General features: G+C 41.0%; 1 protein-coding gene across 1 annotated transcript; it reads left to right on the forward strand.

Annotated features, from left to right (window-relative positions):
- Nucleotides 1-6,155: 6,155 nt before the first annotated feature.
- Nucleotides 6,156-6,434, forward strand: SERTM2 (serine rich and transmembrane domain containing 2; the record flags this gene model as incomplete). The annotated part of the gene is made up of 1 exon (XM_084293923.1): nt 6,156-6,434. One exon carries the CDS (start codon nt 6,156-6,158, stop codon nt 6,432-6,434), a length of 279 nt encoding a protein of 92 aa, XP_084150049.1.
- Nucleotides 6,435-26,671: the final 20,237 nt, after the last annotated feature.

A 26,671-nucleotide genomic window follows, 5' to 3' on the forward strand; every position in this document is an offset into this window, starting at 1 on the left:
AACACAAGGGCACAAATACACCAAAGGCACCAATGCCAAAGAGCCATGCTTGGGGACTATCCTGAGGGTTCAGGTAAGAAGTAACACCTGTCCATGGTTCCAGACAGGAGTCCAGCTGGGAACCCTCCCCAGCTAACCCTTTCCGAGAGGCACAAAACAAAAACCTCTGCGACTTCCAGAAAATCAGAGAGAGAGAAACCGATACCCTTTCCTCCTGGCTCAGGTCTTACTCCGCAATCAGCAGGCAGCTCAGCCTTGGTTACCACTTGCAAGCACGAAAGGGTTAAGGAGAACCTTGCACAAACTTTGCTGCGAGCTGAGCTCGCAGCCTCCCTCCCTTCCCTCCTCGCTGCCGAGATGCAGCAGCGCCGGAGCTCTCCCGATCCTCTCTGCTCTGCCTGCCGCTGCTGAGGGAGGGGACTGCCTGCCGCACGCTGCCTCCATCCAGGCGGTGAAGCACACGCAGAGAAGTCTCCTTGCCCCTTCTCCTGCTGCCTGCGAAGGAAGGGCATCAGCGCTGGGGCTGTTGGGTCAGTCAGTTGCCATCTCAAGACCTGGAGTAAGAGCCACCCCTGCCAGCAAACCATGTGAATTCAAGAGCAGAGAAGAAAGTGCGTTTGGCACGCCTGTTGCTAAAAAGGCAATATCCTGACTCCAGCCGTAAGACAACAAACCTTTCCTGCATAAATCCCACTACCTGGGCGGAGATGTTCCTAGATAAATCACCAGCAAGCTCATGGTCTGAAACAGCTGCTCTAGTGCCTAGTCCCAACACCCCTGCCTGCTCTGAAAGGTAACTATGCTTTATTCTGTTCTCTTCCTATGCACGCTCACAGCTGAGACCCTGACATCCTACCTTGCACTTCAGCATGAGAACAAAAAACACCGCCCGCCACTGGAAGAAGAGACACCCCTTTCTTTCCTCTCCCTCAGATCCTCCCTGGAGAAAATGCAAGCCAGGAACAGAATTGATACTTTAATGCTTTGTTTGCATTTCTTCAATGCTATTTTTAATTTAAAGGTCACCTAGACATAACACACCCGGCAGTGCCTGTGTTCAGAAAGAAACCTTTCTGCACTTGTCAGCACAGAGCAGTTTAAACAAACAGCCTTGGAGTAATCTTTCTTTTCTGTCCCACTTTATTCTTTGTAGTAGTTTTAGTGTTGGGTGGAAATGCAAAAGGGAACTCGGAAAAGTTGCTTGTACTTTCAAAGATGCCTTGCTAGCAAGTGACACTTAAACTGAATACAGGAGTAAAAGGAAGGGAGTAGGCGAGACGAGACATTTATTGTAGTTGCAAAATCGATTTGTGTTGTCTGCACTGTTCTGGGGAAAATCTTCCTTTCTCTCTGCTCCTCTGTGACCTACACGGTGCAGAGGGGCCATGCAGGCTTCCTAAGAACAGGCCAGATCTTGAGAGCTCCTGATGTTCCCCAAACCCTGGTAGCTGCAGAAGGAGGATGGTAATTTCAATGCTCTGAAGTTTTGGCTCACAAATTTGCTGTCTCAGTGAGACACACACTAGAGAAAACTTACTGTTGTTTTGTTTGGGGCTTCTATTTTCATTACTGTCTTTTTATTAAATGAAATACGTTGTGTGTTCTTGTGGTGGTGGTGGTGGTGTTTAATCCCTGCTTAAAAATGAGAACAAACTGCTAAATAAGTGCCTGCTTGGAATCGGTCTGTATCTGCTGAGCATTACTGAGCACTAGCGGTGCTTGGCACTTGTCAGAAATGAATGTATTGTCCAGCCAGAGAAGAATGACTAAGCCTTCATCAACAACTTGGATCGCGGGGAATTTGGGCTCTAGTTATGCTGCTCTGCTCTATGATAAACCTCTACTTACTACCTCTGGCCATGGACTAGGGGGCTTCTCAGGGTACCCAGGGGGGTTTTGCCTCCAGTATTCTGAGTCATACAAGGTTCTAATGCCAACCTGCTTTATACATGGGTTTTTCAAGGTCTTTGTGTACCCACTTACGTTCACATGCCATTGGTCTCTACGGTCTTCAAGCTTACATTCCTTACTGGGGAGTGTGTAAATTTGAATCTGCTAATATCCAAAAAGATACACTCACTGAGATAATTGGTAGACTGAAAAAGCAAAAATCTTTGGGGTTGCCTGGAGCTACTGAACTATTTCTGGAAATGATGTAGTTAATTTCACAGCTTTCAATAGCCTGAATAGTTAATTGCTCCTGATAATTCTACAGTTGAGACTACAAAAAATGAAAGCTGTGCCAACTCCCCATTGCTAATACTTTCTACTATTAATCTGCGCCCTTTATTAATAAGAGCCCAGTAGAGCTTTGTTAATTCAAGGTCTTGGTTTGTAGTTAATTATTGAACTTAAGATTAATGTCCTTAGCATTCTGCAGTCTAATGTTATGAAGTAAAGCCATTAGGCTCTCTGCTCCTTAAGGAGTGAAACCAGCTCTGGCTTTTGCTCTCAGTAAGACAGCAGATGAGATGGGCAAGGGCATTGCTCTGCACTTTAACTCATGCATATGTCAGATTCCAGACTGGCTGCATTTCATTATCAATAGAGAAATCATACTGTAAGAACACAGCTTTAATATGGCCAGTAACCTTCATACCCTCTAATTTCCACTTTCTGTGTAACACAGAATAGTCCTCATGAGGGAACAATCTCCATTTAGATATGCAAAGGGGGAAAATCACAGAGTTAAGATGTATTACTCTATAACTGAGAGCCAAAGTGCTTGACCCTCACCTTCATGTCCCCCCACTTCTGCCTCAGCACTAAACCTGCTGTTGGAGTCAATGCTGCAGATGATATAACAAGGTTGCAAGAGTTTTGCAGACACGGATCCCTTACTTTTAATTTTGCTCACTGCCAGAGATCTTGAGACCAGACAAAGAGGCTACAAAACCTCCACAACCCGTATCTCTGAAGGCTCAAGCACACTTACCACTTGCTCTGTCACTGGCACACTGCAGGGCAGTGTCATACAGCACCCACATGGGTGCCTGTGTCACCAAGAGGCAGAGGGCTGTGGGGGCCCACGCTGCACCTTCAGTTCACAAGCTCGGTCTCTGGGTTCAGCACAGACGTACCTCTGGGACCTGTAGACACATGGAAGGCGAGGCATCCACACAGGCACATAGGGCAGAGCCCTCATGCTTCCATTCACCCCCAAAGTACACTTCATGCTACCTCTCTCCACCCTAGCTGTGAATTCACTTGCACGACCAACTGCCTCCACCTTCCATTTCTTACTTTAGGAACGTGTTGCACGTCTCCTCTGATCAGCTAAAGAGATTAAAATGGCCACCAAGTTCTTAATAGCTGTATTACTAACTAATTACAACATTTTTGTGGACACCTTTCTTGCTTATAACCTAGCATTATCACAGAAAGGCTTACATGATAATGTTTCAGAGTCACAGGTGACTGGTTACTTCATGTTTGGGGTTGCACATCTAGGAAAACAAACATCTTGAAAGACTAGGAATATTCCAGTGTAAACCGAATACATCTAATATACCTAAAGTATTTTATTTTAAAGCACCCAAAGTCACCTGCAGAAAGGAATCACTGAAATCTGAGGATGTTCTTATTTGGCTCAGTCTGATAGAGTTGTGGCTGGGTTATTAATTTGTTTGCCCTTTATCCTGATAACAGTTGTTTGGAGAAATCACCAGAAGACGTTTGAAGTGTGTACAGGAGGGAAACCCCAAACTAAACCCCAGTACGTCCTGACTGAAGCTTTCAAACCTAAAATCCTTCCACGCTGTTCAGCAGCAAGCTGAGCCTTTTGAAACAAACCTTTCTGTGAATATTCTAGATTTGGATGGGCTGGCAATTTCTTGCCAGTAACCTCCCCTCCACAAAAAAAAAAAAAATCTTTTTTTTTTTTTTAAAACAGTACTGTACTTGTTTTCTCTGTGTATTCTGTAAACCTTATTTTCTGGAGAAGTCTGTGGTCTGCACATAAAAAACATGCTTTGGCTTGGATTGCAGCACTTGCTGCAAACATGCAATACACATGAGTTACTTCAGTTTTTCTAGCAAAAACAGGTGTTGCTGAATACAGGCACCCTGACAACCCGACTGTTATTTGCCCAAGAGAGTTTAAGGGGAGATTTTTCAAACAGAGCTAGGGGATTCTTGAAGTGCAAATCACATTGATGATGCCTGAATGCTTCTTGAAAATCAGCCTCTCATTTCCATTGCTCCCCTTTCTCATTCCAGTCCTGCATGATTCATGTCTGCTGGAGACTGCACCTGATCGATCCTGGTCAGATAGTTTAGACATCATGGCCCAGGTTGATAGACTGGAAGTATACAAGCATTGACTTTGGTGGAAGATGTGCTAAAGAGCCCTGCCTAAGCCACAGATTCTTCTTTTCCATTCCCCACTTTTTAAGGTTCCAAAAGTGTTGGGTCAGGCCCCGGAAAAATACTAAGCACCCCTCTTCTGCTGTGCTTGCTTACACCCTCCTACAGAAAGTACAGCACAAAATCCACTGCCCATGCAGAAGTCAAATCCCCAGGCAATGTTTTCCATCAGCAATTTGGCCCAGCCTAGCAAGCCTATTACCAAGCACTATTCCCTAAATTGGCCCGATATTCCCTAAATAGGATTGTTGTCCTCTCAAATGTTTTGATACTCAAGAAGGTAAATTGGGAGGTAAAAACAGAGTAGACAGCTCCCAGCATCCCTCCTCCAAAAGCTCAACACAACAGATGTTTCCCCATCACATGAACCAAAGTTGGTCTGTCTTGCTTGTAACGAAAGCCTGAAAATCAGCTCCCTGATGACTCAGGCCTCCAGATTTCAACCACCTCCCTCTGAAGAACAGCAAGACATTGGTGCATGGGGAGAACTGAACCAAGCTTTGTCAATAAAACATCTATATTTTAGAAACTGAGGGCCCATCAAAGTTAAAAATGGTTTGCAGCAATATGTCTTTTGGGTGAAATAAAAGCATCTGAGCTTTTGTCATTTTGACCTAAGGTCTCATTTTAATCTGACTGCCACAATATGTTACCACATTAATATTAATCTATTTATATCTCACGTAGGTGTGTACACAGTGAGCATTACAAATGACTGCATCACGTTGTTTCAGTGCTATCATTTTTGCTTCAGCTAAGAATGAAGTTCTGGTCTTATCAAAGCAGAACACGATGCTTTTTGTTTACAGTGAAATTTCAGCATTTAGGTTTTCTCTTCCCAGCTGGAAGAAAACACAGTGCTGACAAAATAAGATTTCTGTTATGTTCTGCTGCCAGGGGTGACTGAATTGTAGTGTCCAGGGGCGGGATGCCTCAGTGAGCCATGGAGGGCTCTGGCTGCCTGCTGAGTGCACCCTGGAACAGAAACAGGGGTCCTGTTAAGTAGTAAGAAACACACGGTGGAGGACTCTGGATAGATTCATGTCTTCCCTTCTTCTCTGACATTTAATTCCATAGACTGTAGGGCCTCTTTTTGCCCATGAGTAAGAAGTAAGTATTACCAGAGGATATTTTAACATTTAAATTTTCATGGTCTTTCTCTAAAATTAAAGGCTGAGTGCTTCTGGGTGGCTCACAGGAGCGTAACATGGGATTTAACTCCTTCCTTACCCAAAGACAGCACATATAGGCTAGGCTATTTTGGTACATAGTTTCATTTCTCTCTCTCTGCTTCTTCCTTCTAGAAAGACAACTTGTTGACTATTCCTAAGGAGAAGCTCAAAACTATGTATTTTAAGCAAGTGTCAGTAACCTAAAGTGGATGAGGAGAGAAAAGATTGCAACCTTCCTCGGCTCATACAGGGGTAAACCACCTGCTGTGGGAGAAGCTGCAGAAAGCTCACTCTGGAGATGACCTACTGAAAGAAGGACCCGAGCATTTTCAGGACAAAAGAGAAGCTTGGTGGCAGTGCAATACACAACTTTTGTGCCTGTTATCATTGTAAGAGCATCTTGAAAAATGATTTACAGAGCCCCGTCTCATGCAGTCTGCTTAACTCTGTGAAACAGTTGTGAGACCAAGAAGATGGAGCATTCCTTGCTGAATTCTACTAAGAAGACGTCCTGCCATCTGTTCTAAGTCTCCTCTCTTGACCTGCTTTTAGTCTGGTGAGGTAAGACACGAAATTTGACAACAAATAGGGAAAATGGACCAAAGCTGACAGAGAGCGATGACTGAGATTTATTTCAAATTCCGTGGAAACCTGACTGGCCGTGTCCACTTTCCAACTCTGGCTACAGAAGTAGACACAACAGCAGATAAATACTCCAGCCTGTACATTTACGTGGGGTTGTTCTTAACACTTCTGGCTATCCTTCTCATTTTGCTTTTCACCATGCTTTTGCGCCTAAAGCACGTTGTTTCTCCCATCACCACATCTCCAGAGAGCACTGAGAATGCTCAGCAGTTCACAGATGTGGAAATGCGCAGCAGGATTCCTACAACTTAGAGACCCCAATGCAAAGAAAGCTCTGTGTTTGTAAAACATATTTTGTTCAGCACAATTGGGGTGGAAAGAATCTCTGTGTGCCTGTTGAGCCCTACAACTTATTGCACAACCATCAACAGCAGCACAGAGCAGCTGGTGAGTGTCATGCAACTCAGACACTGACTGGCTGGGACACGCTGGCTGTTGACACTACAGGCAACATGTGTGCAACACCCTCAATAAAATTTACATTATGGAAACCTACTGCTGTCAACAGACTCATATCTCTCCAAAAGTCCTTGCAGAAAATGGCAAAAGTCACAAGAATGACAGCAAATATATATATATACAAATAGAAAACAGAGAGATTCATACCAGAATGTGTGCTGGACCCTGTATTTGATGACCTATCTTTCTGTCCTTAAATTCCTTGGCTGTGAAAAGAGATGACTCAACAAAGTTAAGTGATGTAACTGCAAAAAGCCTATTCAAATGAAGAGCACATAAAGAAATGGTCAGTGGTTCAGAAATTCTCAGGCATTTCTCCCATTCAGGAAGGAAAACCTTAAACTGCTTAACTGCTTTTTTTTTTTTTTTTTTTTTCCTTTTTTTTTTTTTTTTTCCCACTTGAATGGCAGATTTGCACAACAGAGTTTCAGAAGTATACAAATGGTTCATCACCTGCTGGATCTATTGGTTTCTGACATTAAACACCATACATTGAGCAGTTGCATCCCAGATATCAGAAAGAGATGTCACTTTTGAAAGAAGGAAATAAAAGTAAACTTTACCAAAGGTATAAAATAAAAAGAAAGCATCAGCAGAAAATGAGCAGCAGGAGAGAAAAAATATTAAAAGACACCCTACCTCTCTTTTCTTGCTCTCCTTTATATTCACTGAGCTGACTACAGACACATTTGTATCTTTCAGCCTTCCCAGTATCACTCAGTAATTAAAATGCAGTGTAAAGTTTGTGAATCAAACGGGCATTGTTCTCCTAACAGACACAAATTCAGAATAACATTTCCTCTCATATTCGTGTTGGGTTTTCTGTCTCAAAACACATATCAGTTCTTCCAAAGCTTTTTTTAGTTGTTTTCCTCCAAAGAAAGCTGAAGAAATGCCAGGACCTGGCACTACAATAATGAACAGTGTGAACAGCCTTGGACATAGTCTAGTAGGGAACATGCAGATGGAAAGCAAACTGAGCACTGAAAGACAGGGCTGGATTCAGATATCCTGGTGGCTCGTTTGGAACAGTGAGGAAAAAAATGATTACTTAAATTTATGGAACAACAGCCTGACCCAATGCTCTCACCCATGAAAGATGTACAGAGGTAGACTTCATTTCTGTGGATAGGAAAGATGGAATCAAATGTGGCATATCACTTCTGGAAGAGCTGCTACCTCTTACAGAAAAACTTCAAATTAGATTGTTTCTGCTATACCTCTGGTACTTTCCACATTTCTATGCACTTTTTTGCCAATTCCCTCCTCTCCAAAGGCCTGGGAAATGTACACTCCCCACAAAAAAAAATAAAAATAAAAATAAAAAGTGCTAAAATTAGAGATGACACTGACTCCATGGACTTGTGATAGTAACAAAAACTTTTTTTTCAGATGCTTTGTGTACATCTGGTTCTTTGCTTACCTTTACAAGCCTGTGAGCTGTTTGGACTAGAAACATGGCTTCTTTAGCTGGTTCTGTGGGGAGAACAGAACAGCAAGGAACGTCCATACCACATACTGTTGGTCCATGGGGAGGAGGACTAGTTTTTTTTCTCAATGATGTATTTAGTATGAAGATATTTTAAAACTGCTTCCTCATATTGAATAGCACCATTAATCCCCACATAAGGTTTAATCTGTGAAATAGCATGTTGACTGTGCAAGGAAAATATAGCACACTTGTGGCTTCACGCTACTCTCAGCACTGTACAAGAGCCCAAATTCTGTGTGATGACGATTTGAATATTAATCCACCTAAGCCAGATGGCTACTAAGTTAGTCAATGACATTTAAGTGTAACAGAAACATATGCAGATCATATGGCCTGGTATGTATCCTGCATTCAGCCATCAGGGTGCAGACTAGCTCAGGCTCAACATCTGGCTTGCCTCTCAATTTTCTTGATGCACAATTTGAAAGCTATAGCTTACTTGAATCATTAATGAACTATCATATCAAATCAGCATCTAAAACACATCAACCTTTCAGCACAACTATCTGTAGAAAAGCTTTATTTCCAAGAAGCTGCAGGACAGATTCAAATATTAACAAAAAATATCAGGCCCACTAGTGGAAAATGATAGTATCAGAATCGGAGCTGGGATCCGCATTCTGATTGCTCTGGTGTCAGCTGAAAAGCCCCTAAAAGTAGGTGTCAGGACTGGGTTTTTGCCTTCTGTTAATTCAGAAGACACCTGTAACTGTTTAAAACTCATTCAATAAATGTATTGTAAATAAAATAGCAATCATTTTGATCTATCATTACACTATATCACATCATATATTAGGCAAACCGTATTTCTATACAATACTACTAAAGAAGGCAGTCCTATCTTCTAAGACAAAAATGGCAAATTTTCCTTGGTAAAGCTCCATTTCAAACACTCCAACTTGATATGTCTACAGTCCCAGAGTGCATCATTTGTCTGCACAATGTTAGCAAATTTTAAAGCCTACATTTCCCATTTTAAAACAGAAGTGTGCCTTTCCCCCCTTTTCATTCTCATTCGTAAAGTTGAAGATATGGTGCCTCTGAGAAAAGACTTGGGGCGTTTTGCTCTGTGTTTGCTGAGTGGGCTTTAGCAGGCTTTAGCTTTCTTTGGCTACAAGAATGGTAACTGTAACTTCTGCATGGATTTTTCTGGGTCTGTAGATGTGACATCTATACCATTTCCCTCCACCGGTTTGTTTCCTTCCCACTTACCCATCTGCTAGAGACAGTCAATTGGTTTTTTATTTTTACAAAAATAAGGAGTTGTACTACAATCAGTGGTGAGTCACTGACTGCTCTGTCCTATTTCCAGAATGCAATGTGTGGATCTGAGAGAAAAGCTTATGTGCAGGTATTGGCTCAGGTGGTGCCATAGATTTCAAATTAATTGTTGGCCTCAGGGGGCATCTCTGTAAGAAGACCCCCTATCAGTGTTTGTACTTATTACTTGAACAAAGACAGTTTGCTCCCATCTTTGCTACAATTTAGACAGGAAACAAATATGACTATTTAGCAAATTCATCACCTCCTCCATCCTGCACCTGTGGGGGAAGACAGCCACCTGTTGTTCTGAAGGAGCAGCAAATATGCATTCCTGTTCCTTGGGGGTGGGACTGTGAGGTCAGGGTAAACCTACAAGCACCAGAAAACCACCTCCGCTCCCAAATCTCCCAGGGCATTTCGTCCAGGAGGAATCAGGACTCCTCCCACACTTTTTGACTACAGTGTAACTCCGCAGACCACATATATGCCACAGGATTTATGCTCGGGTAATCCCATCCACATGACTTCTATCCATGTTCATGACTATCCTGCGTTAACAAACCCTTGAATACCGAGCAGACAGGGATGGTATTTAGAATATATTCATTTTCTGTCAGAATATATAAACATAAACTTATATTATCATATCCTCACAGGGCTGCAAAGAAGAATGTAATTTTACTAACAGCATAATTCAGCTGAGTTACGACCTTTGGGCCCCCCAAAGGATATTTTTTTGCTTTTACTTGAAATAAGATAAAAAAGTATAGAAACCCAAAATTGATGTGAAGTTACACATCCATTTAACTGTCAGCAATGATGAAAACTTACTTGTATGTCTTGTCTACACCAGAAAAATTGCTGAAGTTCATTCTGTAAGCATAGATATAAGAATAAACCCTGGAGGGGAAAAAAAAATAAAAATTAAAAAAAAAAAAAAGAAAGAAAAAAAAACTACTGATAAATCGGTTCCTTGCACACTTGATCTCTAAAATTCTCTATATGCAAATTTCCCCTCAGTCCCTTGATAACGGAGGATGGGGGACAGTCGATGCTACGTGTGAAAAACAATCCTGTACTGATTTTGAATTTTGACAACTTGGATTTATCAGATAGCATAAATAAGTTGTCCAGACATAGGCAATGCTGAGTTGTGAAAGCAGATCTTGATGTGGCAGGGAGAGGTCTGTCCAATTCATATGTAATTAATAAATTACACTCTCTGTTCTCCCACCTGAATTTCATTTGTATGTAAACTTGTCAACAGAGAAACAAATTATGAATAATTCAGAAGACCTTTCCCTCCCTTCCTTCTCCTCTAGATTTATTAACCCATTTTCAAAGTATAATTTGATCAAGCTAATAGCCACAGACTTCCGAAACTGACTCTCTCTACATTAATCCTGTCTTCAAGATCAAAGTCCTACTCACAGAGTCCCATTTAACAGCAATCGATTAAGATACAACATAGAGGCACCTGCAAGTCAAATGAGACCTCAGCAACATTCTTTGTTACTTAAAATCTGCTCTCCGCTAGCAAGAAATTTCTCTTATTTAATCTTGGCTGTTGTCCTGAAGCTCTTTCCTCTTCTAGTCATGAAACACTTGCACCTCAATAGCTACTGGCTGATGTTTACTCGTGGTTTTATGAAGAACACACATACCTACCAGCATTACAGAAGGATCACGTAGCTAGCACCTATCTGGGATGTTCCTATGTACCCTAGGCACCCTTGTGAGCTGACTTTAGATGGACAAGTTCTTCTTTAAAAGGCAGGCAACATTCAGAAGCAAATGGGACTTTGAACTGTGTAGACAAGTGAGTGTGGAGGTAGGGCTCCACTTACAGGAAAACATAAAGCCAAGAGCTGGATTTGAATGTATCACAGGCTTTTTGACATTTTGCACCACCTTCCCACTATTCGTCCCATGTCCCTTACACATCATGCACATATCAGAATCCTGTCTTTGTCTCAGAACTCATGGGTAGGTGTTTCCAGTACTATGGTAGCAATGAAATGACTTTTCTATGTGAATCTGTAATACTAGTTTGAAAAACACAGACCTTGGTGCCAAATGCTGAAGCAAAATTTACAAGATCTCCACTTTATTCCTTTTGCCTTAATTCAAACTAATTCAACCCTAATTCAACCTAATTCATGCTCATTGCAGTTAATGTGCAGCACTTTTTATAATGTTACTCCATAATCTTTAATTTACCAGGAACCTGTCCAAATAGCTGTGGCATGACTAGGAGGTAATGGCCCAGGAAGCTCGCATCTGAGTCAGGAGGAGGCTGCTCACTGGCAAATCTTACAGCTTGTCACAACAGAATCAAACTGATGTGGGTTTGCTGTTGTTCACAATTTTTTTTCATGCTTCCACAGCTTGGAAAATCTCAGAACAGCCCTTTTGGTGCTGACTTTGTCAGCATATGGAGTCCAGGTGATAACAGTGTACCAGTTCGCACTTACTTCACGTTGGCACCTAGTGGGAAAGAAATGTGACTTGCTGTTGTTGAAAGCATCCAGCAAAACAGAGAAAGGAAAGAGAAGCATTCCGAATGCCTTTCATTTTGCCTAAGGTTGTGCCATGTTACATTCCGAATTTCAAAGCTGTTTATTGTACAACATAACCAACACTGAAGGGACAGCTGACAAATAAATACAGCACAGCAATATTTGCCATATGCACAACTGCAAGCTGCTCTGGAAGGAGCCACTGTGATCAGAATACTGAGGCTGCTTTTCCTTTGTTTGACTTACAGCTATGCATCAATTCCCTACCAGATACACCATTGCCCCGCTGCTCTACTAACCTCCACCCTCAAACTGCTCAGTAAGGATTTGCATCTCCATTAGCAGGAGGCACCACACAGCACTCATGACAAGCTCAGCTGGCATCAGGCTGAATAATAACTCACAGCAAAGCAATTTGGGAAAGATATCCTGACAGAGTATATACTTTGCCTGGTTTAGAATTGTTAAAATTCCTCCAAATGAATAACGCTTTAGTGGAAGTTCAGTGTTTTCAGTGCCCATGCTGGACAACAGAAATAACAAAGAGATTAGGAAGAGCTGATTTGGCTTTGAGGTAGTGGGTTGGACCAGATGTCTTCTTGAAGGCCCTTCTCTATAAAGCTGCCTTCCTTATCCATGAGCAAGTCACAGTTCAGGCATAATGCTTGTAGACAACACCTTTAAAGTTGGTGTCACTCCTGTCAATTAAAGGCTTGAATAAGCCTCTGCATTTTATGAATACTGATTAGTTCAGCATCATTGCCTCTTTTTTTTCTCCTGCTGAGGAAACTCAAGATCGCGGAAATGGCTCACACCTCACAAGCAGCCAACAGAGTAAGATACACACTAAATACTTACAATTAAAAGTTTAGCTCAGAGTGTCCATTTTATGCAGACACACAAGTATCCATAACACAAACAGAAATCCTTGAAATAGACATGCAAAGCAAAGGAAGGTCTGTTATGGGTAAATGTGTTCACAGATGTGTGGCTTTAGCTTTCTCCCACTGTATGTTTTACTCATGATTCAGTTCTGAATTCAAGAACAGGCAGAAGAGCCACACAGTGGCACTCTCAGAAACAAAAACAACTGTGGAATCAATTACTCTCTTACTGGCAGAGATGATCTTTTTGGTACATTGCCTGTGGTTGCTTAGATTTTAGCTAATCTTGACATATCAGCCACCACAAGTAACTGCACAAACCTTCATACATCTCCTCTATGGGGATAAAGCAGAGTCATAGCAGCTGGGAAGGGATGGTGTGGTTGCAGAGGGTAGTAATTTCTTATTTGTTAGAGCAATGTGACCTCTCTCGTAGCAGGCAATAGACTCTGAGACACCAGCAGTAGCCAAACCAAACGAAAGAGTCAATGTTACACTGCCAGACAAAGACTTTGGAATGCAGACTGACTATGAGATTATTTTCATAAGTACAACCTGCTTTGAGAAATTCTCTTTCAACAAGCAGTTCCTTGCATTTTGGCCAGGTACAGCAAATGCAACTCAGCTGTCCATGGTTTGTCTGTGATTGCTCCATGTGCTTTTCCTTCCATTTATCTTTGGATATCACTGTGTCAACCACTTAAGAAAGAACACAGGAAATTGTCAGCGAAAAATTATCTAAATAAAGTTTTGTGCTCTTTGAATGCAATTTAAAGGTAAAATGAGAAGCCAACCAGCTTTCCCTGGACTGTTATTTCATGCTCTGACTTTGGGGTTATTGAGATGGGAAGACCTCTGAGTTGCTAAACTTTGCTTTCTGGAGATTTTGCCTTTGTGCATGTGTAAATCACCTCAGTTGTTCCCCTCAAGGAAAGACAAACATGGCAAACAAATGTCTCCAAGGACAGGAAACAGTGAGAGCTGTTGTCTGTCTCTCAGGTGATTAGTTCCAGCTATACAGGGTTTTCACTTCCCCAGGTATCATCTTTCAACAGTAATCATCTTTCTTTTTTTTTTTTTTTTAAGTAGACCTACCTGTAAATAAACACAACATGAAGTCCTCCTCCTCCTGGGAAGGCTGTTTGTTCTTTCTCATAAGTGAGTCTGGAAGATCTTTCATTCAGTGTTAGTAAGGACATGAGACCCTTCTGTTGAATGAAAATAAGAGTTTGGACTCAATTACACTGGACAGCTGGGGAAGGCATATTTTAGGCATTTTCAATGTTAAACACTGTCTTTATTAAATATTGCAGATTTAAAAACTCAGAACAGAACATCAGAAAAATAAGCTGATGTCTTGTGACATGCATACATGTGGTTACCTCATCCCTGAGTGACTATAGCCTATTCTTTGCCATTCTCATCTATAACCATCCTCTGTTGTGCTGAAGAAGCTTTGCAGCTCTTCTCTATGATGACTTTGCCGTTCAGCAGTCTTTAGAATAACCTTCAGCTGAGCTTAATGCAGTTTAATGAACTATCTCAGGTTTAGAGAAACCCAACCAAATCTGTACTGAAACTTGGTCTGAAAAATAGGAGTGGGAGTGAGGAAATCAGAGGTTTTTCCCTTTTCTATCTCAGGAAACCCACTGTGTGATATAACATGTCTGGTGACAGAAGTTACAACACAAAGCTGACTGGGCAGTCTGGGTACCCAAGCTAGTTTGGAGTGTCCCAATATTTCTTAGGATTATAGTAAAAATTGGTTTTGGCCATTTGTTTCCCAAGTCTCTAGTTCAACATTATTGCTTGAGTATATGTCAATAAATCTATCAGCTTTCAATTGACACTAATGCCTTTAGGCATAGAGAAGTCATTGTATTTCTTAAGAGCGTAGATAAAGGAGGAAAGGAGTTTATACAAACTACTTCGTATTCCCTCCTTGTTTCCCAGGGTAGTCCTTTATCTCTTTTCTGTTTTGTTTTTTCTTTTTTCCCTGTGGTAAGTGGCTGGCACAGACTCTCTCTGGCTCTCTCTATCTATTGAGAAATGTATTATAATTAGAGTTCCTTAAGATTTTTAGCATATCTAAAGGGAATTAGTTCTTTACAGAAGAAGGGCTTTCTCCATTGTGGGATTCATGCTATAATTAGACAAAATGATGGGCTAAGTCCCAGTGGAAAAACTACACTGTAATTGGTGTTCATTTTTGTTATATAAACCCAGGGAGATCATGCTGGTTCCTCCTATTGCAGCCACTTCTGAAGCACAGTGTTCAGTTTAAAACTGATATGTCATTATACTTAGTACCCACAAGTATCCTCAAGACTTCATCTGTCTGAGAAGTCTGAAGAAAAAACAGAATGCCCCAAAGAAAATTTAGAACAAGTTGCATTTGTATTGCTTAAATTCAGAAGCAACAGATTTCAGCCAGACATGCTTTGCCCCCCTGTTCCTTGTTCAGTCATCTTTGAGCTCAAGTAAGAAAAGAAATGCTTCACCTGGCACAAATCATATCTGTATGTCAAAATAAGGTGTTCCAGCCTACATAGTAGACAGGCAAAGAAAATAGTTGATTACAACTATAGAACAAAGGTACTAACCACCAAAGTCAGATGTCGCTGAGGCCAGGCTTTGCAGAAAACAAATAACAATAGTTGGATTGTTTTATTCCATCTAACAAACCATTAACGGGGAGTAGTGTTACTAAAAAATAACCAAATATGTGTAACTAGATTTTTAGATGAAAAATACTAATCTCAGAAACGTTTGTCATTACTTTGCTGTTTTCAGAAATTCAGGATGCTCACAAGTTAGCCAAGCAGTTAAATTCACTTCAATCGTGAATTTATTTTTATGGAAGAACAAAATAGTATTCTGTGTATATGCAATTCCGTGAGCTAATTAGTACCTTGGGGTAGGCTGTTCATAAACAGAAAACATTAAGGGACTCACAATATATCCCAGAAGTACCTTGTGTAATACTAGTCTCAGACTCAACGAAGATCTCACTTGAATCCTCACCAAGTCACTGCCTCACAAAGTAAAAAATAAAATTCCAAGTTCCAAGAACCCGAACAGAGTAACTTTGCCCATCGTGACAGAAATCTAAGGCCGTGGAGGCAAATGGGACACCGCTTCAGAAAATGTTTCCTTTTGATCATAGATACGAATCATTTCTTCAACATCAAAGCTCCTTACATTCAGAAAAAATAACTTATTTTACTAGTTATACCAGAAGTCTAATTACATCAACTGTGGGTGCTGTCAGGCAATTATATCAACTTGATAAGGGACAGAAAAGGAACTTTATTTGCTTCGTGGCAAAGGCATTGGCTCAAGTTCAACACAGTCACATAGCAACCTGAGGCAGTTCTATATAATGGTTGCCCAGCTGCCTGCAAGTACCCTCAGTCCAATTTCTGATGGCCAATTGCTTACACCTCCACTCAAAGCTCAGAGTCATTACCAAAAGGATTAGAAATGGGCCATGATGTGAAGTATGAAGAATTTTCTCAACCTCATAGTTATATCTTCCAAACAAGGCAGAGAAAAGTTGACCGATACATACTTCTGCCAAGCGTGTTGTACCTCACTTTTGGATTGATTTAAGACCTGAGCCTACTCTCAGCTGTCAACTCAATCTGTGATATACTTAAATACCAGACAAACCAAAACCAAGGCCTTTCATTTGGACCGATTTCTTTAACGATGAATCACTGTTTTAATATGGCTCAGTGACAAGAACAGCGCTTTGTAGTGTGCCACTAACAGGAAACATTGGTACACAAAGCCTTATGTAAATGAACAGTCACATTTTGTATTTGAACATCTCTTAGTTTTATCAAGGAAAGGGAAAAGGCAATTTTACATGGAAGTACAGGTGGCCATGCGTAACTATGCTGAAAGGTGAAGCAAACAGGACTATCCTGAGTTCGGTAATGTTTTCTCCAGGGACAAGATAATGCAAAACAGCCTTGTTTTGACATTAGTGCATGCAGCAATAATGACTCTCCCAAATGTAACACTGAGCTCTGTTTTAGATCTAAGCCCGTTATATTACACCTGGAATGAATCTGGTCCAGTATTTCTGAGTGACTTCTAGCAAGATTATTTATCCTTAACAGATGAATGTTATCCTGGAATTATGATGCAAGAAATCCTGAAGGAAGCTTTCACCATATGTTGGTATCTAAGGAAGAGGATATATTTGTAAATCAGACAGGCACACAAACTCAAAGCAGTTTGCCAGTTGTAAACATTAATAGATGTCTCTGTTATGCTTCTCTCTGCATACAGGATGTCCTTAGGACATTAAAAAATAAAAGCCAAAACTTTTTATCTTCACATCTTTGTGAAATTTACTGTAAAATATTAACCTTCTGGTTTGCCTCTGCCTAAAATATTTGTAGCATTTCTGGTGGTAAAAAGAAGGCCATAAACAGGAAATGCGTGCAAAGAAAGACTTTTCTGGTATTGATTCTTCTCGGTATGATTCACTGCTATATCAACATGCAAACAAAAAAATGGTGGCCCAGACTGAGCTTTTTAAGAATCTCCAAGTTGAACTCAATGGTTTTGGCAAATATCTAGTGGCCACTTTGATCCCAAATGTCTCACGGCAACTAGACAGCCTGTAAATAATAAACTATTATCTTATTAGTGCAAAAATGACAGGCTAATGAATCATGGCTCTGTTGCTGCTGCTAGCACCCCTGCCTTTGTTGCAAAGGCTTGGGAACGATGCAGAGGGTACAGTTCCTTTGAAAAAGGAATTTGCTGAAAATAGGCAGACTCGATGCACGAGGCATAATCTGATCTTTGAGGCCTTATGCTGAGCTGTGTTGGCTACCTCCGTTGTTGGGCCGGGCAGTGCATGTCATATGCTTTCAGTATTTCACTTTGGTTTTGGTAGCCAGCTTGAGGAGATAAAAACAGGCATTGCAAATGCAAAGGTGCTTATACAATGTGCTGGGAAGACTAAGCGAAAATGAGCCTGCGTGCTTGGTGCCTTTTTATTTCCTTGATGCAGCGTATGCAGGCAGCCCTCTAGTGGCATGAACGCTGCTGGTCATGTTTGCCCAATACCCGTGCTTTTCTATATTCTATTTTCTTTTTAGGCAGAATTAAAATAGCTTTTCAGTCACTGTACGGTATATTCAGCTAGTCTCCATCCTTCCAAAATCCTTTTACTTATTCAGTAGAGTGACTCAGGCATCCCTGAAGAATTCTGAAACACAATTCAAAATGCCTACAGAAAGTACTGCTGCTGAGAGCCAGGTATTTGAAAACAATAAGCACAAGGGAGGTGAAATTTAAACTGGGTTCACAGGCCACCTCCTTTCCTATTTCTATGCTGCGTGGTGAGGACAGACATTTTTATGTACCTATACTGTTGGTGCTGGCTGGGAAAAGGGCAGAACGCCATTCACTTGGAGATCCTTCCCAAAGATCTGAAACTGTTTACTTGAGCATAATATTTAAATTCCCTTCAAAACTGTGCATCAAAAAGAATAATTGAAACACAAAGCGTATCTCAGTGCTTGTAAAAATACATGCAAGGCCACCTCAGGATTTGATTGCATGTGCACCAGAGCAATCTGCCTTCAGAGAACAAAGCTCAATTGATTTGAGTCTGATTTGCCTGGATGAAAATGAATTTTAATAGATCTGGTTGTCAGAGGGATTATGCAGGAATATGAAAGAGCAAAGCATTCACACAGTGGATTGCTGTGAAGGTGTTTGCTGGTAGCTAGGGGGCAGAAATAGCAGGGTGTGTTTTCCACAGACAGCAAGGAGTAGTGCCAGGCTGTCACTAGTGGAGGTTCCCTGGGAAGCTGAAGAGACCAGTTGCCAAGAGACATCACCACATCGAGCCTTCACAGCCAGGATAATGCTCCTTGCAACAGACCTCAGGCTCCCTCCTATGTCTGCACACCAGCCTGTGTTGGAACCATTCTTCAAATTATTTCCTTTACAATTTCCCAAACGTCCTCAGTGCTCATTGGAAATTACCAGCTTTGAGAAAATTTATTTGATATGAAGTCCACTTTCTATTTCTAGAATGCAAGTATTTTATCCTTGACAGAAACCTAGCAAAGGCATCAAGTGTCAGTAAAGATCCAGCTCCGCAGCTGGTACAAATCAGTTGAGCCACACTTCATATAACAAGGATTGAAACAGAGTCTGTGCTATATCCAAGTATAAAGGTAACCTCCTGCTTCATGTGCAGGGCAGAGGCCAGCAGCACTTTACTTTCATGAATTAGTAAGCCCTGAACTTCCAAACATCAGGTCTCAAAGAATCATGACATTTGTAAAAACAAAGTAGAATGGGAGTAATAAGAGGATACATGGTTATTGATATGTAATAAATATTATGTATGTGCTAGTCTTCAGGACCTTAAGATTCAGTTGAGTCATTTTTTCAGTCTCCTCTCCAGAAGCATAAGGCCTTAAAATCATTTAAAAATCCAGAACCTGGGCTTTTAAAGTATGCTATCAAATAGCACAAAATTCAGAAAAAATCTGTGAGAGTAGTCAGATCATGGACTGATATAACACTCATTCTAGCTAAGCCATAGCATCCCACCTCAAATGTGAGATATTTGGTAAGTGGACACAGCTCTTCTATGCCGCTCCAGTGCCTGCCTTCTGCTAGTCAGCCCTGAGGAAGAGGTGATCTAACATCCCCTTTACTGTTGCCAGTCAGTCTACGCCCTTGTGTATACATAGGCTGACAAACCCCACTGTGAAATAAGAAATCCACAAAGAGACAATTCAAATGAAATTTGAAATGTTGTGATGAAATATTTCAAAGTATACCATTTAAATTTGCTTGACAAATGCTCCTCTGTCATTTTCCCAGACCAAGCATCTCTGAATCACATTAATATGAAGGAATTATTCCCCAAAATATTCTCCATCTAATTTTGACGGTTCCCTCAGTAAGAGAAATACCATTCCTCACAGGGACAGCACTATATCTAAATGAGAGAGGAAAAGGAAGTGGACATTTTTTCAGTTCAAATGCATATAAAGCCAACTAGAAACAGGAGTAAAGCCATCTTTACTCATTTTGCCAATTCATAAATATGTAAAAAGGAATGAAACATAATGTACTACCAACTGAACATGTAAATTTAGTGGGGAGAAATCCAATTGCTCTCTTGTGCCTCATGTGATCCACTGCAGTGCTGCCAAAAGGAGAACCAACATGTGCACAAAATACAAAGCAAAGGAAAGGCACGTTTGTGGCTTTAATTAACCAATCACTCGTATTTTTTCCCCTCAAAGAAAATCAGACTTTTCAGGCTTAGAGGTTTATTTACTTTTCTGTTGGTGTATTTTTTTTTCAAATGATTTCTTCATTATTTAATACAGTGTCTTCAGCCCATGCATTTTGGGAGTTGGCAAAATTTAATTGTGGCAGTTGTGACTAGTCTTTAGCCCTCAAAAGCAACCTGAGGGCAGTATCATTTTCCAAAAACCAAGAATTGAACTGACTACTTTATTTTCATGCATTTTCTTATTCCTGAGTAATATAATTATGGAGCTTTCAGGGCAAACTGTGGCAAGTTGAGTTGAACACAAAGAGACAGTGCTCAAAACTGGGCCATCAAAAGAAACCAAGAAACATTTCAAAGAAAGCATACATCATTTCTCACTTAACAAAAACCAGCTTGCACTCAGGTCATCTTCATTTTTTTGCCCAGATGTTGCCATGGGAAGACAATACCAGTACATAAATTATACCATATAAAGCACAGATGGATGAAAGCTCTCAGAGGAACTTATTTTCCGTTTTAGCCTTCTCAAAACTTCTCTCTTGGGTCTTTGACTACATTATGTCAGTTTGAGCCCATATTTCTTGAATAAAGACCCTCCATCCCCTCAGTACACGCATCCTGGAGAGAAACAACTAGCTCCACAGAGACTCTTCAGCCCAAGCTGGGGACTGGTTCACACAAGCTCTGTCCCAAAGGTCACTCACTGCCTGAACCACATGGCTTGCAGAATACAATCCCAGCGACTAATGGCAAGGAAGAAGTGAACAACAGCTTAAATACTGGGGAATTGTACCTATCTAAGTACAAGGTGACACAATTGTGCCTTTTTTCTTATGTTTGTGCAACTCAGACAACTAATGTAACTGCAAACAAATGACATTTCTGTCAGACCAACTCTCTGAGCTGGATGACTGTGTGGTTGTATGAGTACCTGTAAAAGCACAAGAGCAGGGTGGCAGTGAATACCCAGGAACAAAGCACAACACCCACTCTGGGTTACAGGATCTTTAACTGCCTTAGAACTGCAGGGATCACCTCCAAATATCTCATTGTGTGAACGATCTGTAGTTCTCATGGACCAGAAAATAAGCACTTCTACATACATGCTACGCGTGTTCAGCAGGTACAAATGAGGATGGGGTTAATCCCATAATGGATATCTTTCCTTTTCCTTTTTAGTTTAAGACTACCCTAACAAGCCTAATTCAATGTGCAAGAGGAGTGTATCCTCCATCGCTCAATTGAAAACTCCAAAGTGAAGTCACTGCAATGTTATCTGTGAATAGTATTTTTCCCTCTAGTCCCTAGACAGCATGATGCTGGGAGAACAAACTGCAGAAGACACTAACTTTTCAGGGACACATTGAAAATACCAGGCTGGAATCACACAGACCCTCTCTATACCTCAGAAATTCTTTCAGCAATTTCAGAATCATCTTCATTCTAGAAAGCAAATGAGCAAAACAGAGTCCCATAAAAGTGAAATTCAGCACTTGTAGCACTTGTGCAACAAAAAGCAATGGAAGCAAATGCAAAACCCAATGCACCATTATCCTAAACATGCTGCATTTTAAAAGTAGCGGTTTTAACCCTTATCTTGAACAAAACTGCATATAACATCTTCTACAAGGTAATTCAAAAGTGATTCAGCATAAGGACTCCCTGTCCTTACAGGCACTCACTCTTGGACATTTTTGACTGAGAAAACTGGAGACAGATGCTATTTGACAGGCTGGTGACATAAGGTCTGTTTCTGCAAACCGCTGAATATGGTCAGCTGTCCTTGAAGCACTGTGCTCTTACGCAATCAGGTCTTCTACATTTGGAAGGTGAAGAGCAGTGCTTTGATGACAGAAATTATTCTGAATTTCTTAAGATTAAGAAAGGATGAGTGATTTGTTTTGGTTTGTTTTTTTCAGCTTCTTGAGATGCACGGGTTTATTCTTACCTAACAGGTTATTCTCCTAAAACGTCCATAGTTTCATTTAATTTGTGAATATACCCTAAAGCATTGTCAAGAATAATTGAGCAGATTTTAGAATGTACCACCATTAGCTAAAAAAAAAAAAAAAAAAAAAAAGTTTTCTGTATCTAAACATTAATAAGTAGAGCAAACCTAGATATAGGAATGTAACTCACAGTACTCTGCAGTCTGCATTGCAGTTTCTCTCTCACTTGAGGATTAGAAAGACTACTCAAAATGTTTTCAATTTACTAAATACACATTTTCTACTATTGGAGTTTGACAGGGCAAATAGTAAAAGCATGAACAATGTGCTGCTCATAGCATACAATGTTTTCTTGAGAGGCCCTTGCTTTAAAGGAACTTTAAGTTACTAGTGGATGGCTGAAAGTGAAATCACAGGCGAGGAACGGTGACAATAACTCTAAACTTGTTATAACTGCAGAATGAATATGTTGACTTACCTCACCATGGTGAGGCTTATTTTTCATTTGGGCAGGGCAAGAGCATGCACCTGGTGAGCTACATAGCCTTAATTACAAACAAGCAATTGCTGAACTACAGTAACCTACCCTAATATATATATATAGAAAAAAAAAAAAAAAAAAAAGATATAGACAGGAAAACACTCCAATATATCCAATATATTTAAATTCTATCCTTATTTAAAAATAACTCAAATATCCTATCCCTACCTTTTCTCAGAAAGTTTTACAGATGTGTTGACACTCATCTCTGAACCACCTGCTACTTTACCATTCTTATTTTCACTCCAAAGCCTGACTTATTCAGCAGTTGCCAGGACCCCAGCTGCACTAATTAGGTCTTACTTGCCCTGACCTGCATCACCTGGGGCTTCTATCACCTGCCCTTTGCTGGGGGGCAGTGTGTGTATGTGCATGTGCAAGGGGCTTCCTTTAAGCTGAGGCTTTAAGTGAAGACAGGGAGGTGCAGATAGTTTTACTCCTGAATTACAGTTTGGGTTTCCTGGCTTGAACTTATAAGTGTCTTGTTATCTTGCCTGATGGTCTCTAGACTGCTGATAGGACCTGTCCCATTGCTGCTCTACCTGCCTTTTTCTGGAGCTGTTGGTCTGTGTCTTCCTGGTGAGGTCGTTGCCTGGCTTGAATCACACAGACCACACCTGGTGCTGGACTTGCTTTTCCTGGGGGAGAGCAGTAAGAGCAGGGTGAGGCCGATTGGTGCCACCAAGGCCCTGTGCACTCTGGGCTGATTATTGTTTTGCTTAACAATGTGTTTCTCAAGATAAAATACCCTTCCCTTCCCCCGTGTCTGCTGTCAGCACCATTTGCTTTAATCAAAAAAGAAATAAATTTTAGTGTGGCTCATTATGCTAAATGAAAGCAACAGGGGGCTAATGAGCATTGTGAATGATCCATTAACATGGCAATCAGAGGTATCCTCAGGATAGCTAGATCTTTCTGCATCTTTCTTAGAACGCTCAGCAGTGTATACAACTGTGACCTCATCTATTAAACTTAATTCAGGGAATAAATAGATTTAGGTGTTTAACTTGAGTAGCTTCTTTCTGTAGAATTACACAATGTGTTACACTTGAGAAAACTGTCAGTTCAGTTTTGTGCAACTGCTAATGGATTATCCTAGCCTTCAGTGGACAAGACTATTTTAACAGATTTAATGGTGGTGTTAGTGAGTCTAAAACACTCTTTCTCCCCTTCTCCCTCCCCAACAGGATGTTCATCACAAAGGGAAAATGTACCTGACGTAATAAATCTACCAGTGACTTCATCTTCACAACTGATATAATGCAGTTTAGCAATGAACAGCATTGTTTTCAGAAGAGGCTTTCATCTTTCATCTCAGCTCCTGCCTGATTCCCTGGCTCTTGAGATCATATCCCATAGGGAGCTGACATGCGTTTGTTCAAGGGAGTGTTTTTCATCAGTCTTCTTAAGATGGTAGTAAGAACAGCCTGAAATAGAAAGACGTGTGCTTAGAAAAAAAGGCAATATGGAGTAGGGAAAACCTACCTGTATTCAATGATGACCTTTCAAAGGATCAAGTAAAGGCGGGTAGGAGGAAAAAAAAATAATCAATGGCTTCAAATGAAAGTGAGGACTTTTAAATGTCTTAATTCTCTACACATTAATATAATCACCTCCACAGGATTCTTTAGAGGTGATAAATTGCTAAACACTGCCTTGCAGGTGGATAAACAGAAAAGATCACCTCCCAGAGGTGTTACCATTGGTAAGTGGCAGAGTGAGAAAAGAAACCAGGAGGATACAGCTCCTAGCCCTGATTTCAATTTTGCTTCTATTTTTTTCCCTGAGTTGCAATCAGGACATAATATACATTTTCAGCTCCTCTGACAGATTTGTCTCTGCCAGTGTCTGTGATTTTGGGGGGACAGTGTACATAGCCAAAATTATTAAGGGTCTGCTCTATAAAAGCAGAACATAAATTGCAGCATTCAAACCACATTTGCCTCTTTTTCCTTGTTTCCCATCTTGCCCAGTTGCTGTGGTATCAGTGGAAGGGTCTCCACATGGCAAAAATTACCCAAGCACACTCACTGAGATGTGTGCAATTTGCTCCTGCCTTCAGTCATTTGAAGATAGGCTTGCATGCCATGCGTTTGCTCTGTAATGATATGACTTCTCCCCTGCTTAATAGGCTGAGGTGACCAGTTCAGCAAAAACCTACTGAACTGCTCACCTCAGACAGGTAAAATGTCAGTGGAAGCCAGTGATAGAATCTTTGTTTTTTGTTTGTTTGCTTCTGAGTCTGTAGTTTCCTGTTTTCCTTGTGTCTGTTCTAGTCTGTCTGCCCTAGATACCTCATGTTTTCTTCATTAATAGCAAACTCAGAAATGGTTCCCCTGAGAGCATTTTGTTGTGTTTTCTTTCCTGGGACTTCACGCTGTTTCTTTCACCAGTGTCTGACACCCAGGACTCCCCATGGTGCCTGAGCTCTCCAGCTGGGAAGGCAGCCTGTCACTGCAGTGTGTGCTGTCAGGTTCCAGCCCTCACTTACACCAATATTTGCAGCAATATTTGTTTTAGTGTGGTCATTCTAGAAATGCTTTCTTAGCAGGCAACTTCAATTTTGAGAATCAAACTATCAGACTTCACTTCTTCCAAAGCAGTGGTAAACTTACTGAGGGAGCTAAGAAAGCACAAACTGTCAATAGCAAGTACAGTTCAACTTCCAGAAGCTTTACAGCTGCATTAACCAAGCTTCCTGGATTAATCAGTTTTTGTGAAGAAAAGCCATTTAAGAAAAAGCCATTTTGGTATTTTCTCAAATATATAGGGGTGTGTGTGTGCGTATAATCACACCTTTTTACGAACTAAATGGCTCTTTAAATCTAGCTCCTTCTGGTGATTTGTTTTCCATTGGAAGACACTTTCCTTCTTACCACACAGGGAAATCTGGGAAGGAAACTGAATGAAACAGTAGCAAGAGAAAAGGGACAGTAGCAAAGTACAAAGGCAGCTGTCCTTGAAACAAGGCAGTGTTATGGGAAAGCTGGATAAACCTCAGTAATCCTAGTTCATGTTAGTGACAGCCTTGTGAAATATGTTCATCTGATTTGTGTCAATATGGAACAATGCTAGGGCCGCATGGTATGATGAATGTGACCTTCTGTCATACATACCCTTGTATAACCACAAGTCTAAGAGAACCAGAGTGGTTAATGTATATAGTTCTTGTATCTTGCAAAGGAATGTTTTAGCAATTCGTGTCAATAGAGAGCTTGAAGGGAAATGCATTTGTAGGCTTTTCCTTGAAGTCTCTGATATCTGGGGAGTTTCAGAATAACTGCTAACTATTATGACTATTGCATGGGACACTATGCAAGTCTCTGATATCTGGCCAGAAGATTAAGGAGACGGGGAAAGCTGAAGAACGACTAAAAGACAAAGCTTGCAGGGGACACTGCACAAGTCTCTGACATCCAGCCAAGTTGGACAAAGGAGAAGGACAAGAGGGAGGAAGACTATGAGCCTTCAGCACGAGAGACCCCCAGAGGGACCACCGGAGACTGATACACATGCTCCAGTAGGAGAGTTTGGATTCAGGAAACTAATTATAACAACGCTGTTTTTTTTTTTTAGAAGTAGTAAAGAATATGTATTAGCCTAGGAGCATAAAAATCAGCTGCTTGATGTAACTGGTGTGTGTCTTGGTGAAGCAGAGACTCCCAGCGCACCCAGCGCTGTTTGCTTACCTCTATTCCTTTAATAAATTATAAACTTTGATTATAGTCCTATTTTGAAGACTGAGCCATTTATAACAGCCTTTAAAGAAAAGGTGGCTGTGGCTGTGGTACGGGAGTGGCAGCTTGTGAGCACACCCAGCACCAGTCAGGATGTCTGTTACAGTGACTCGGCCCCGCTATTGCTAAAACAACACGTGGAGGGGAAGAAAAAAAAAAAAAAAAAAAAAAAAAAAAAAACTTACAGAACTGAATCCTTTTTAAACATTTTAGATTTTTTTCCCCTTTGTAAGTCGCACCTACCCGTGCCCTTCACTCCTCTGGAAGCGCAAGGGGCGCGGGCGGCGCGGGGCCGCCCCTCATGGCGGCGGCCATTTTAGGAGCGCCGCGGCGGGCTCCGCAGCGCTCTCTGGCGGC

Source organism: Netta rufina (assembly GCF_964035555.1).
Source record: "Netta rufina genome assembly, chromosome: 12".
Taxonomy (NCBI): Eukaryota; Metazoa; Chordata; class Aves; order Anseriformes; family Anatidae; genus Netta; species Netta rufina.